The sequence below is a fragment of the Salminus brasiliensis genome, chromosome 13, assembly GCF_030463535.1.
Source record: "Salminus brasiliensis chromosome 13, fSalBra1.hap2, whole genome shotgun sequence".
In the NCBI taxonomy this organism is placed as follows: domain Eukaryota; kingdom Metazoa; phylum Chordata; class Actinopteri; order Characiformes; family Bryconidae; genus Salminus; species Salminus brasiliensis.
In genome coordinates, this window is record NC_132890.1 from 28,427,008 (window position 1) to 28,441,516 (window position 14,509).

At 42.3% G+C, this 14,509-nt stretch overlaps 1 protein-coding gene across 1 annotated transcript in view; it reads right to left on the reverse strand.

Moving 5' to 3' along the window:
- The window catches only part of trpm7 (transient receptor potential cation channel, subfamily M, member 7), a 41,871-nt gene that overhangs the window by 10,075 nt on the left and 17,287 nt on the right, over positions 1 to 14,509 (reverse strand). The window contains exons 6-27 of the mRNA XM_072695834.1: positions 13,981 to 14,105; positions 13,611 to 13,782; positions 13,270 to 13,444; positions 12,286 to 12,409; positions 11,782 to 11,854; positions 11,005 to 11,105; positions 10,283 to 10,417; positions 9,686 to 9,739; positions 9,390 to 9,530; positions 8,585 to 8,716; positions 7,781 to 8,058; positions 7,252 to 7,480; positions 6,994 to 7,146; positions 6,037 to 6,180; positions 4,855 to 4,983; positions 4,520 to 4,771; positions 4,247 to 4,421; positions 3,974 to 4,106; positions 3,357 to 3,538; positions 3,133 to 3,265; positions 2,829 to 2,997; positions 1,899 to 2,555 (exon numbers count right to left, since the gene is read on the reverse strand). Of these exons, the coding sequence (XP_072551935.1) occupies positions 1,899 to 2,555; positions 2,829 to 2,997; positions 3,133 to 3,265; positions 3,357 to 3,538; positions 3,974 to 4,106; positions 4,247 to 4,421; positions 4,520 to 4,771; positions 4,855 to 4,983; positions 6,037 to 6,180; positions 6,994 to 7,146; positions 7,252 to 7,480; positions 7,781 to 8,058; positions 8,585 to 8,716; positions 9,390 to 9,530; positions 9,686 to 9,739; positions 10,283 to 10,417; positions 11,005 to 11,105; positions 11,782 to 11,854; positions 12,286 to 12,409; positions 13,270 to 13,444; positions 13,611 to 13,782; positions 13,981 to 14,105 (3,866 nt within the window). The remainder of the gene's footprint in view (positions 1 to 1,898; positions 2,556 to 2,828; positions 2,998 to 3,132; positions 3,266 to 3,356; positions 3,539 to 3,973; positions 4,107 to 4,246; positions 4,422 to 4,519; positions 4,772 to 4,854; positions 4,984 to 6,036; positions 6,181 to 6,993; positions 7,147 to 7,251; positions 7,481 to 7,780; positions 8,059 to 8,584; positions 8,717 to 9,389; positions 9,531 to 9,685; positions 9,740 to 10,282; positions 10,418 to 11,004; positions 11,106 to 11,781; positions 11,855 to 12,285; positions 12,410 to 13,269; positions 13,445 to 13,610; positions 13,783 to 13,980; positions 14,106 to 14,509) is intronic.

A 14,509-nucleotide genomic window follows, 5' to 3' on the forward strand; every position in this document is an offset into this window, starting at 1 on the left:
TAACAGATTCAGATGAACAAAGAAACAATAATCACATTATTCTGTTACACCACCATCACCTCTACCCATATCAACCACCACCCAAAACGCACACACAAAATACACAGTATCCTTCCCTCCAGGAGCGTCGCTAGGCCATTCTTCAGACCCCCAAATAAATGTACATCATTATTGTAAATACATTTTCTCATTGCTGAGAAGGAACTACTAAGGCGTTGCTTTTTCTCCATTCTACCACTACTTTGGCTTGGTGGTTGCTGCACTTACTTAGCCGGGCTTTCTAGAGGTGACCCAGATGCTTGACTCCTGCTGCTGAAGTGAACCAATTAAGTACTATTTACCAGTTAAACTGATTTAAAAGTTTCTGCTTTTTGGCAGATGGATTTTTCTCTTTTTATGAGGTTGAAGTCCACTTCTTATTCATCAGCTGCTTGTTTGAATTTTCTGTTCCACCTTAAATTGTGCCACAGTTACATACCTGGCACACAGGTGCCAGAGTGTAACTGCTACACCATCTAAAGTGGAACGGAAAAACTGATAAAAAGCTTGTAATATCTTTAAGATAAATTTTGATTACATTTTAATGAAGCATGCTACTCTAAACAGTCATGATGAACAAACATTTTATGTGCTTTTGATTTATCTTGTTAGAAGCTTGCCTAGACCAGGTAAAGGCTTAGGCCTCCTTTCAATAAATCTCTAGTGACGCTCCTGCTTTCGTCTATTCACACACAGTCCCACCACAACTGATTTCATACTCTTCAGGTCAATACTGATCAATAACAGCAACAACGCAATCTGTGAGTATCTTCACACACAGAGACAACCGGTCACTCCTAAACAACACACCAACGGTAAACAGGCATACACAAACATACACACTGCCCAAAACAGGACCTCAGGTTTTCAAACTTTGAGTTAAAACTCTGCAGTCTACACCTCTACTGAGCTACATAATTAAGCTCACATTCATGTATAACTACTGAAGCTTAATTACTGTAGCTACATTGTTTTCTTCTAAAGCAATAGTTTGTTTTAAACTCAAATAAACATGATTGATTCCTGATCCCAGATGCAGTTGATCAGCCAAGGCATTTTTGGTGACATGTGCTTCAGGAGATGCTAGGCTAATGTTGCTAAAAACAAATAAAAACAAACAAACAAATAAACAACACTGGACTGGATGTTTTCTGGGGTGTATTGACCAAGACAAGATTAGTGACAGTTCAGTTCAGTGTTTGTTAGCAACATTAGCCTCCAGTTGTAAATTAAAGAAACACACATCAGGTACCAAACATGTCTTGGCTGATCAATCTGCCCCCAGGATCAGTGACCAATCATATTAAATTATAAAATATAAACACATAATTAGATAAACTCCCTGCAGTGGTTAGGTCATGATAAAGCAGCTGTGTGCTTAAGCTTTAGGTGTAGTTTCAACACAGCTTTATGTTCCTCATAGTTTCTTCCTTAGCACAATGTATAGTATATGCGTATATTATTAAGTTATACAATGTAACTGAAAAAAACGATTTCAGTGAAAAACAGTTTGAAAACCACTCCTGAGATGCCCGGGGAAGGGAAGGTCAGAGTACTGATTGCGAACCTTTGGCTTCATTTTGGACTCGGAGCTTGTGCAGAACCGCCTTACAGGGCTGAGAGCGCTTAAGACGGCGGCATGCTCTCTGGGGTCTCCTAGGGGACAACACAGGGGCTCCTCTGCTTTCTACTGAACCCTCATCAGCATAGTCATCCTCATCAGCAGCAAAGGCCGGATTCACATAACACTCACGCTCACACACCGGCTCACACTCAACCACAACAGTGGGGTACAAACAGAACGCTCCTCTACCTCCACTGCCATCATCATCCTTACTGTCCTTCTCCTTACACTCTACTGATCCAGTGGGGTACAGACAGCACGCTCCCTCCTCTACACTTTTAGCATCATTTCTCTCATCTTGCTCATCATCCCCATCTTCATCCTCATACTCACCCACGAAGGCCCCGAACTCCACGTTGGCGGACGTGTTCGACTGCTCTGTCTGCGTGGGAGCGTGTGTCTGCGCCGTGTGTGTGAGCGCATGTGCACCGCCAGGCTGGGTGGGTGTGCTGCTGACAAAGAAAGTTGCCACAGCAGCAGGTGCATTGGGCAGGCTGCCGATGATTGCATCGTCCGGACGGCTGGCGCTGGGAGCCCGTGAGTGAGTGTGCGATGGTGTGAGAGAGGGTGTGTGCGTGTGTGTGTGTGAGGGCACGTGAGAGTGTGTGTGCGAATGTGTGTAAGGTAAGGCACTGCCGGAGGATCCAGCCTCCGGTGTGAAAAGCAGCCTCCTTTCTGGGCTCAGGGCACTAAGCTCTGGCCGTTCTAGACCCATAACAAGCTCTGCCCTCTGCCGTGCCCCCTCCTCGCCTCCGCCTCCGAACAGAGAGTCAGCCATGTTGACTGGCGGTGGGAAGACACTGCGCTGAACCAAAACCGACGCTTTAGAGTCCGGAGGACCAGGAACCAGGTTCTTAGACAAACTGAGCTCACGAGAGATCTCATTGTGCACCTAGATAGAAAGATAGAGCATTAGATAGACAGACAGACAGACAGACAGACCAACAGGTAGATATGCAGACAGACCAACTAGTAAACAGATGGACAGAGAAATAGACAGATGGACAAAAAGAGAAATAGACAGGCAGACAGGTAGATATATGGATAAACACTAAGTGAATATTATTCCTCATTATTTTATCTTTCAAATGATAAAATAACAAGGAGAATAACAGCATGTGTACCTAAACAAGCGCTTAACACAATTAACCAATACAGTGCCCACCTTGCTGGCCTCGGAAGCTCTTTGTGCAGTCAGAGCCTTCAGAGTGTCCACAGTCAACGCTGAAAGGTCCTGCAGGTGACCGATCTGAGAGTCCAGGGAGTGCAGAGAACGCTTAATAAAATTTACCCTGTTCCCAACCTCTCTCAGCTGGATACTCATAGTTTCCACCCTGTGAAAACACAGCACAAAGGTAACCAGTGTAGCATTGCTTTGTTTAGTTCTAGGTCTATGAAGTGTAAAACTGCTGTAGAGAAGTGTTTAGCAGTGTAAACAAACAAAAACATAAAACAGTGGTGATTCTGACCGGTCTGAGGTAAGTCTGATTCTCTCTTCACTCCCAGAGTGAAATTTATCATCTTTCTCATGGAAATATGTCTCCACACACTGCTCCTCGAAATCGTGAAGCTTCTTCTGGTCCTCCTCAGTCAGGAAGAGCTCTGCAGGAGGATGGGAGAGGAATAGTGTGTGAATGAGGGATAGAGTGTGAAATGCTGTGTGTGTTTGTGTGTGCTGCCTGCAGTGTAGTACTTGGTCCGTAAGCGCTGTCCTTCTTCCTGCGTTTGCAGAGGAAGCTGAGGAGCGAGGCGATGTGGCAGAAGATGATTAGGGGAGGGGGCAGCACAGGCTTGTCATGGTATGCCATTATGAAGTGATAACGCTGATACTTCCACACCAGGTTAGACATAGACATCACCTGCAGGTATACATTACTGTGGAGAACGAGAACACGCACAAATGAGGGTCATGGTCAATGTACTTTCAATTAAGGTTGATTCATTGATTGATATGATCCCACAATATTTAATAGCACCATAAATTGCATAGTCATAAATTGCAGATTCTATGGTTTACTAAATGGTTGCCAAGTAGTTGCTAAGTGGTTGCTAGAGTGTACAAGGTTGTTGCTATGCACTTCTTAGACTGCTGAAAGGCTATTTTATGTAGTTGCTATGCATTTGCTACAGTATCACTGGTAGGAGTTATGAAGTTGCTAAGCAGTTGCTAAGCTGTCCCAGGTGGTTATGAGGTGGTTGTTAGATGGTTGACAGTGTGTTGCTGACTGGTAGGTATGCCATGCATGCCTGATGGTTGCTAGGTGGCTGTTGCTAAGTGGCTATGTGAAGGTATGAGTGTGTGTTGCTCACTTGAAGAAGGCGATGAGCAGGTTGACCATCAGGATGTACTGGATAAAGAGGTAGACGGCCTGCAGAGCTGGTGTTAGCCACACTCCCGTGTTACACAACGGTTTCACATTAGGATCGCTGTTGTTAGCACACACTGCAGGCAGAACACAAACACACTTACTTTCCAACCTTTTTGTTATTGGATGATCAACCTCCAAACAAAAAAATAGTGATGAACAACACAGGAAAAAATCCAGTATAAAACAGCAGTGTTCTGATTACCCTTAAGCTTACCATCAATTTCGTATGCGTACACCTCTCCATACATCATCCAGTACGGCTGGAAGACCACATCAACGATCAGAGACCAGTCTGGGATGGAGTATGGGTATAGGATGGCTTTACGGGGAACGCCATATGTCACCAACACAACAAACATGATCACCACGATGTAGAACATATTAGCCACCTGCAGAGAAACATACACAACCAGTTAACTTTTAAAGATAAAAAAATCTAAACCTCCAAAGGAATTTTATTTGGGACTGTGAACTCGAAGTTACTAACCATTTTGCCGATCATCATGACATAAGGTCCAGCCTGCTGATTGACGGCGAGAATGTCGAGTAGACGAACATACCAGAATATGATGTTCAGACAGTAAACAAGCCTGCCAGCAGTAAAGACGTTCCCAGAACCGAAGCGCAGCCCAAAGCCCACCACGAACATGATGATGGCAATGAAATCAGACAGGTTAAAATAGTCGCTGAACCACACTTTGATCTTCTGACTGATCTTTCCTCCCTCAGACATAAACATCTGCACAGAAAACAAACAAACAGTTTAAACAAGATCAGGCAATCTAAGTTTTGCTGTGCCTCTGTGGGGTGTTGGGAGAGTACCTCTCGGATCTTCTCAATGGCAGAGGTTAAGATGTATAGGATGACTGCCCACTCCTGCGGTGAGGGGAACTGTGGTAGTTGCACCAAAACCACATAGGAATAGAGCATCAGGAAGCCCAGGTAAAACAGCTGCAGAGAAAACACACACACACACACACACACACACACACACACACCTCAAAAACAGGACAAGCACAGTATTTTTTTTTGTATATATAAATATAAAGAGTAAAATAAAGCAGGAAGGCTTTTTAACCCTAACCCATGCTAGACACTGCTTTTAATGGAAGCTTAAATGGAATGACTGTGTCAGCAGCGGGGGCACCCTAGAGCATTAGACCATTTCATTTTTTTTTTGCCACTATGAGGCAAAATTGCTTGTGTGCTTTGAATCATTGTCTTGCTGCATGACCCAAGCCATTCAGCTTCAACTCACAAACAGATAAACCATAATTGCCTAGACACAGAATGCAGAAGTCATCCAGATTCTGATGCAGCAAAGTATCCTCAAATCAACACATCACTATCACCACACTTTATAATTGATATGAGATTCTGAAAAGCAGTTAGCTTTTTCCCCAGATATAATGAGGTCAATATTGGTCAAAAATCTCCACTTTAAATTCATCTGTCCATAAAATAAAGAACTTTCTTTGCAAATTTATATTTGAGTCATGAACACTGACATTAAATTTAAGCAAGATAAGTCTGCAGTTACATGTTGTTATTGGGTTGTTGGCCACTCTCTGCATGATTTGGATCTGAGAATGTTCAAACAAATGTCAGGTTCTCCATTTGTGATCCAATAACCACAAGCAATTCCACCTCACAATACTTCAAGAAACAAAATAATTTTTTGTATAAAATTTGAGGGACCAGAATGCAACAGCTTCACAATTTAAGGTTGGACTGAAAATTAGAATAAGTCAAAATAAGTATTTTTCAGCCAGTTTAGAGTGTGTGGGTCTCAGCGTGCTGATTATAGCAGAGTGTAACAATGTGTATGGCTGCAACAGGACTGAGGGCTGTACCCATGTGTGTCTGTGTGTGTGAGAAATTATGGACAGCAAGGTTTCACTGATGCTATCACCTTCACTAACACCTGACCTCACACCTGAGCTAATGCTGCTGGAAAACAGCCTGGAGCCACATGCACAGACGCGGAGCGTGGGAAGGCAGTACCGTGTTGGTCCAGAACTTGACGATTGGGGCGTGGTAGAAGGCGTAGAACTTGCGTGTGATTGGCAGACGCCGAGAACGTGTCACAACCTCAGTCTCATTCTTCACCTCCACATGCTCACTCATATGTGTCTCCTTAAACACATCCTATACATAGATGCACACCCACACACAAATTGAAAACACAAAGAGGGCACAGGAAAATGTTTCTTCTCTGATAAAATCTGTCTTTTAAAATCTACTGTGCTTTAAAGTCATATTTAGTCATATATATGACCCTTCCATTCCCATCATTACCCATCCTTATCTCCATCCATACCCAGTGACACCTATTTATACCCTTACCATTCCTAACCATATCTACTGACACCCATTCACATCACTACCTATTCCCATCCACATACCCATCAATTCCAACAGGCATTCACACCATTCCCATAATTTCTATTCATACCCATCATATCAATCCCCATACCCATGGATACACATGGACTCATACACATGGATACCCAAATTACACACCCATCACTACTAATCCCCACACATATTAATACATACCACAATCCACGGCCATTCATGCACATACCCATCCCCATCTATAAGTACTGACACCCAAACTTATTTACACCCATCCCCAAACCCACCAATACCCAACCCCTAACCAGAGATATTGATAGTCATCATGCGAAATGGTGGAATAAGTTCTATTAGGTTTTTAGTTACATTAGCTGTTTAGCTCCAGTGTAAAAAGCATGACCAATGCCATGACCAGGGAGAAGTGTGGGGTAAATTACCATGTTTTTAATTTAACTTGCTAAAAACATTAACACATTAGGTAAAAATGCTGGACACATTGAATAATGAAATCTTCATTTCAGAATTTTTAGGAGAGACCGTGAATGTGTATGTGTGTACCAGCTGTATGTCATTAGGAGAGACAGTGAATGTGTATGTGTGTACCATCTGTATGTCATCAGGGTTCTGCAGGTTGTGCTCACTGTCCTCCATAGTCATCTGGTGGGCATCCTGAGATTGGGGGATATGAGCCATCTCTGCTTTACTCTTGTACTCCAGAACCAGGATTGCAGGAAACACCAGGATACTCAGGATCACCTACACAAACATGCGCATCAATTAGAGTGGTTCGGTGTGAAACTCACTCTTAATGTCTATCTTAAACACTGAATTGTGCTGTTCGAGCTGGTGGAAGTTCTGCACCTTGTACCAGGAGTTTTTGCGCATGTTGAGCCGTCCCATCCACATGTCGGAAAGCAGCATCTGTGTGCAGGTGTGAGCCACAAAGGGCCGCAGGCGGGACGACACAGCCAGCTTCAGACACGTAGAGTTACTCCAGTTCTTCAGTTCATACGTCAACAGCTTCATCGCCATTGTCTCGTCCTGACGGAATGACTGCTCCAGCAGATCCACTGCCAGCTGACCAAACTCACTAAACACAAACCCACGGAGTTGGTAAGTGACAGAGAACATTTTAATCAGTTTTTCCTCCTTGCAGTTTTATTAAATTTAACCTTTATTTGTCTCAAAACGTCAACCAAGACATGTTAGGTCTGAAATCTGCTTTTTAATGAATATGACAGCTTCCTTGTATCCTCTCTGGGTGTGGGAACAGTGACATCACCCTAAAACTTTAAAAGACTTCCTTGGTAGCATACACTTGTGAATCTTCTGCTGCATCAGCAGATGTTTGAAGCTGCTTCTCTCATATAATTGAGTGAATCTGACTCACTTTGAGTACTCTTTCAGCTCCTCCGACGTGTCATCGACAACATCGCTTTTTTTGGCTTCATAGCACATGGAGCGGCAGAGTTTGCAGGCCACCAGGGCTTTGGCCATTGACTCCTCTCCGTGCTGCCAGAAGAACAGGGACATCTTCTGCCTCTTCATCAGCACAGCCCACACCAGCAGCTCGTTAAACGGATAGGGGAACCGTCGTGTCTCCGGATCATCGATATCCACCACTTCTTCCTTACTGCGCCTTTGCTGCAGATCACTGGATGACTCCAACTGAGGACACACACACACAGTAATTTAGTGATGATGGAGCAGCTGTGTGATCATGCTTAGGATACACATTCAACACTCAACTCGTCTTAATCAGTGCGTCTTCCTCGTCACATGCTTATCATAACATGCACATTTGCTTAATGCTGGTATTGGGGCAAAAGCCACACACGTCTTACTATTTTCAGAGTTTACAGTTTACCAATTACAGCGACATAAGATTCTGTGGCAATGGATGTCCACAAATCTTGTTACAGCTATCCTACCCGTTTCTTCAGTGATTCCATGACTTCGGTTTTGGTCTTGTGTGGAGATTGCGGTGTCAGTATAGTATCTTTGAGAGGGTGCTCATTAAGCTCATTTAATTATAAAGGACCTAAAACTACAAAACGCTACCACTAACATTAACAAGTGTGAGAGTGTGAGTGTGTTCTATTCTAAAGAAACCAGGTTAGGTTATTATACTTCATAACTGCAAACCCACAAATAATACAATCTTTCTATTAAAAAGTAGCAAAAACAGGCTCACCTTTGGTTTGTACGGTTGTGCGGTTTTGATAAAGTGGTTGTGCCTAGTTTTCTCTTTTTTATCAGCATGGATGCTGAAGGCCTCATGGTTTTTCCGCAGGGGAGGACCACTGGACGGGGCACGACCTGATCGCTATGGCAAAAGGACACTCATTACACATTTACCGACAGATACAAAATGGGCAACAAAGCAATTAAAAATTCATATTTGTGTACGGTTTGACGTTACCTTAAACAGTAACTATACAACTATACATTCATCACATTAAAGCAGCACTTCGCTCAAAATTCTAAACCTCTAAGTAACTTATTCATCAGAACTGCAAATAAGAAACTTCTGCCTCATGTCGTCTGATCTGAGCATACCACAGCAGCAGCAGCAAAGCCAGTAACATGTTTAAAACAGAATAACTGCTTGTTTTCTTACATTTGGTTGGTGTAATAATGGGCGTAAAGTCCTCTCTGAAAAGCGGTCTTAGCTACAATGACTTGGCAGGTAAGCTTAGTTAAGACCTGTTTGTGCAAACGGGCCCTGATCCAGATAATGAAGACCTTCCAGGGTGTCTGAATATTGGAGCTGGGTGTGTTGATCTGAAGCATTATCCTGGCACTTTTTGGTGCCATTTCATGTACCAACAACCTATACTATAACCTCATGAATGGTTTTACTGACCTGATGAGTTGGGTGTTAGTAAAAAAGCTACAGCTCACCTCAAGTTTATATTGCATCTCAAGAAAGTGCACCAAAGGTACAAGAAAATACTGCACTAGAGCACTTGAGGATGTGTTTGCGTGTGTGTGTTTACCCGGGTGTTGCCATGGAGATTGTTGTAGATTATCCTAAAGCGTTTACGAGTGTAGTTGCAGCGATAAGTCCCGCCCATCAGATACTCAATCACTAATCCCACGTCAATTAGTGTGATTTTATAGTTAGGAGGGAGATTTCCCTGCAAAACCAACAACAAGAACAAAGGCCATACTTAATAATAAAAATGTATGATATAATAATAATTATTATAACATTTTTTTAAAAACAACAACAACCACAAGAACATCAATAACAAAAATAATTATTATTCTGCAGAAAAAAAAGTGGTTGTACCTGTTTGACATCTCTGACAAGCTGAAACAGGTTTGGGTTTGTTGGTAACTGTTTCTGTGAAAAGAGAGTAAAAAAAATGCAGCTTTACACGGCATCAAATATTTACCACACACACACACACACACACACACACACACACACACACACACACACAAACCTGAACTGCAATAAACATGAACATTATTATTCTGATAAGGAGTTCCTGGGCTGATAAGGTGACCAATGATTAATACCTAAATGACCAAGATCAAAAACTGATTATATGAATGCATTAAAGTTCTACATCACTTTATGTGCATGTCTGACATGGTTTATGACATTCAGAGCAGTACGAATGTAACAAAGACTCTTATTGTGCCGTTCTGTTTTTGGTGTATTTCTTATATACTCTCATTAGTGTGGTGTTCTCCACTGCGCCATCCATCTGTGAGAGTTTATAGGAAGCAGATTTCCACTGCTATAATCTACACAGTGTAAGCTAAAGCTGAGAACTAAATAAGCAATTACTCAAATCTGTAATTTTGCCAATATACTACTTATTTTATTTTTTTGGAAAACACCATAATCAGCTGTTTAGAATTTAATGTGTGTGTGTACCGTGTTGTAAAGCTCTTCTAGCCGTGAGATGGTGAGGAATCGGTGCATGCTGACTCCGTTCTCTATCAGCAGCTTCACAAAATCCACCCGGTCCATGACTAATGCATCCAACATCGCCTGCTCCAGAGACTCCACCTATACATCCATACACACAAAATTATGATTTGCTTTGATCTGAATACAACTCATTAAGATAAATTAAATTACAACTCTTTAGGAAATTATATAATTTGATTCAGTGATACAATTAATATATTATATTCAATAAATAATCAGATTTGCTATTTATAAATATATATATAACAATAATTATTCAATTCAATTATAATTTCTCCAGATTCATATTCGACAATGATTCTTTAGGAGAAAATCAAAAATTTTATTCACTGCAATTCAATTCAACCCCATTTAGAATCATTCTTAAAAACACACAGACACAGAGTGAAATGCTGTAACTGGAGGAGCTGTTTACACAGTAGTGGAATATAGACAGTAAAAAGGATTCATTTTAGATTGCAGTCTCTACCTAACTATGACTGATTCAACTGAATGTTCTGTTTTAGACCAGCATTTCTGAGCAGTGGGAGTTCAGGCTGACCTCTGTACGAGCTGTAAGGTGTTTTCAGTGAACACAGAACATCAGCAATGTGATCCCTCAGGGGAGTTTAAATTTCCACTCTTTTAACAGAGGTGATGGAGTTTAACCACACATACACACTTACCAGTAACTTCTGTCCATAGACAAACACGTGATCTTTTGCTATGTCCACTCTGTTCCACGCCAGTGTCAGCACCAACTGGTCAAACGCAGACGCATCAGTGCCTGCATGCATACACACACACACACGGTATGTCACAAGAGCTGTTGTTACTGTACAATGACCAAATGGCTCATCTTTGACCTTCTCCCTCTCTCTCTCACACACACACACACACGCCAACCTGTACATACTGGACACAGTTTCCTATCCTATACTGGTGACGATGCTTTCACTGACTTCCTAAGCAAATTACACAAACTATACACTTCTACACTTCCCTCACTACACTAATAAGTGAATTAGTGAAAAAGTTCCTTTTTTTCTCCCAATTTGGTGCTGCCAATTAACCCACATGTTTGCCGCTGTCCCTAGCGCTAGCAACACTCCATAAACTAGTAGGACAAGGGCATGTCTCCTCTGATCCACGCAAAGTCAGCCACTACCAGGCAGCCAACACTCTTGGAGAGAAAAGACACACCAGCTAACAGACCTCTGTGCCAGCATTGCTTTAAGAGCACGGCCAACTGTGCTCTGGGACTCCAGCACAAGTGCACTTCTAATGGCGGACCACTATTCTTGCACACTATTTAGTGAGGGAGTGTGCAGTTTTCAATACGGGCTTTGTGTTTGATGTGAGAATGCCAGTTTATGTGTAAAAATGTTTTTGCAAAATGACTCAAATTCATCAATGAACAACGTCCCAGAACGAGACAAACTTTCTAAAGCATTAAAACATACCTTTCAGCAGAGCCTTCAGAATCGCCACATCAATGTCCTGATGCTCTTCTGAGCCGACATGAAACACAGTTATCTTTTATTGTTACAGTGCGCACACAGAGAGAGAGAGAGAGAGAGAGAGAGAGAGAGAGAGAGAGAGAGAGAGAGAGAGAGAGAGAAAGAGAGAGAGAGAGAGATATGATTATATGCAAAATGATTCACAATATACTGTGTATAATTTACTAGTTTACTACAGTTCTACATCATCACTATTGGAAATGTATGTAAAAAGCATAAAAGCCTATTCAACCTACAGCACTTTAGCTCTACCCATTCACCATACAGCAGTTTAGTCTAATCTGTTCAGCCTGCTGAAATTTAGCCCCACCCATTCAGCCAACAGTAGTTCAGCCCATGCATTCAGCCTACACCAGTGTAGTCTGGGGGTGGGCGGTTATTATGCTGTACTGAGTGTATCATGTAGGGATGCACAAAAACATGAATGTGAGTGTGTGTGTGTGTTACCAGCTCTTTGTTCTTCATGCACTCCATCAGAGTCTGGAACAGGTGAACAGCGTCATTCTGACTCAAGTTAAAGGTTTTTTTGATTGTTGCAACAATGTCCGTCTCAACACCGTCTGGAAGGCCACTGTGGGTTAATTCACACAAGCACACAAACAATTTCTGTAATCACCATTTGAGGAAAATCGCATGCACACACACACACTTCAAACACACACTTATCCAGCATGACTGCAGGCAGGGAGGCGACAATACAGAACTTCATGCAGGATAAGTGTGCCGGGAGCGTGTGTGTGTTATTTTCACCGCATATCTATAAACAGACTAATTATGGTGTTCACATTTACACTGTGTTATTTTATAAAATCCAAAAAAAAGGTCATGAGGTTTAACAACTACTTTAAAGTGACACTTCAGCAAAAATTCTAATTCTTGCTCATGGGTGCTGCAGCTGCAGCTGTTTTTAGCGATGTGATGTAGTTTGTCTATGTTTACAGATAACAGTATTTTAGACACTGTTTCCACACACCGCTATATTACCTGCATAACCTGCTCACATTCAGCCTCTATGTCATTCACACCCACAGCCCTTAAAGGAATGGTTCAGTGAAAGAGCAAGTTTACACAATTTTCCGTTTACCCCCAATGTGCTGGACCAGCCAAGAAGTCGCTGATGTCTGAAGATTGCCCCTGTAGCTCAGTGTCATAACATAGTAACATAGCTAACAAACAGTTCAATGTTTCTTTACTGCACACTAACACACTTCTCTTAATCTGATCAAACCCTATCCAGGTCTCTAAAAGATACAAAAACTTGTTTCTTGCCAGAAACTGATTGAGGAGTAACAGTTTTTGACCTGACAAAGAAATTGTGTGCCTTTCCAAACTATGTTGTATCCATTCAAAGCTTAGCTTTGACTGTTTTTATTCTCATTACATTTTATAACCCTTAACATCATCATCTGTCCTTGTGTGCGTGTCACTGACCCGTCATCCTCTGTCTGTTTGTGGACATATGACAGTATATCTGCGGCTCTGCCGGTTCCCTCACACACCACCACAGGTACAGGGGGGCTCTCCTGCAGGTACTCCAGAACAGTCAGAATCACATTTGGACCACCTTCAAATATCAGAGCCACCACCGGCACACCCTGACCAATACCTGTACACACACACACACACGAGAATTTATTTCACCCATTGTTTAAAAGCTATAGAAAAAAGAAACAGTTGAAATGTATCTCTTTTCCTACTTCTGATCCTTAAGTATTAAACACTGCATATGTGGGTTGGAGAAATAACGAGTGCAAAATGCAGTAGGAACGCACGAGCATGTATCCTCTGCAGATTTATGTGTTTCTCCAACTCTCTGCGCAGATTGACCTCCGCTCCGTATTTCCCCACGGTGCCGTCGTCCACCAGGATGAAGTGGGAGTGCAAGTTATTCAGCACGTTGAGTTTACTGAGGGGGTTTAGCAGCGTCTGGTAGGGGGCTACCACCTAAACACACCAAACACATACATGTTGTGACACTCTGATGTATTCATTCAATCCACAATACTACAAGCATTCACTAATTCAGCTGCAATGTTGGCAGACAGACAGAGAGACAGACAGTCAAATGAGAACAGAAGGGATCACATTTAGTGACAGAGAGGGGGGATGGATTGCAGGTGCAGAGCTATTAAAAGGTCTTACATCTCTTCCGATAAGATCATTCCTGTTTTCAATCACACCCCAGGGGGCAATGCCGATGGTGCAGATTTTCCGAGCTGATCGGGACGAGTGCTCTTTCAGTGCGTCACCCACATGTTTCGCCACACCTGGAAAAAACACACTAATCATTATGACTCTATATCCTACTGATGCTCTAAACCATTGCAGCTCTATTTCAGAATTAAATCATGATTAAATCATCAAAGCTCTACTTCTGAAAAAGCTCTATAGACCTGGTCATTAAAGTGCTGTCTGTGTACTGCCATGAGTCGCGAATTCCTCCTGGGTCAGCAGCAATGTTTGTTTTTGGTCTGGTGAGAAATCACTGGTGTTGCAGTGTAAGTGTGTGTGTGTGTGTGTAATATGCATGTAATATGCATGTCTGCTAATAATAATGATGTCTAATGTCCTCATAACTGAAGCTCTGAATAGCTGTCATTATGTGTGTCTGTGTATGTTTGGGTGTAATCTCAGACACACCACACCCCCTTTTCTTCCTGATGTTCAGGAT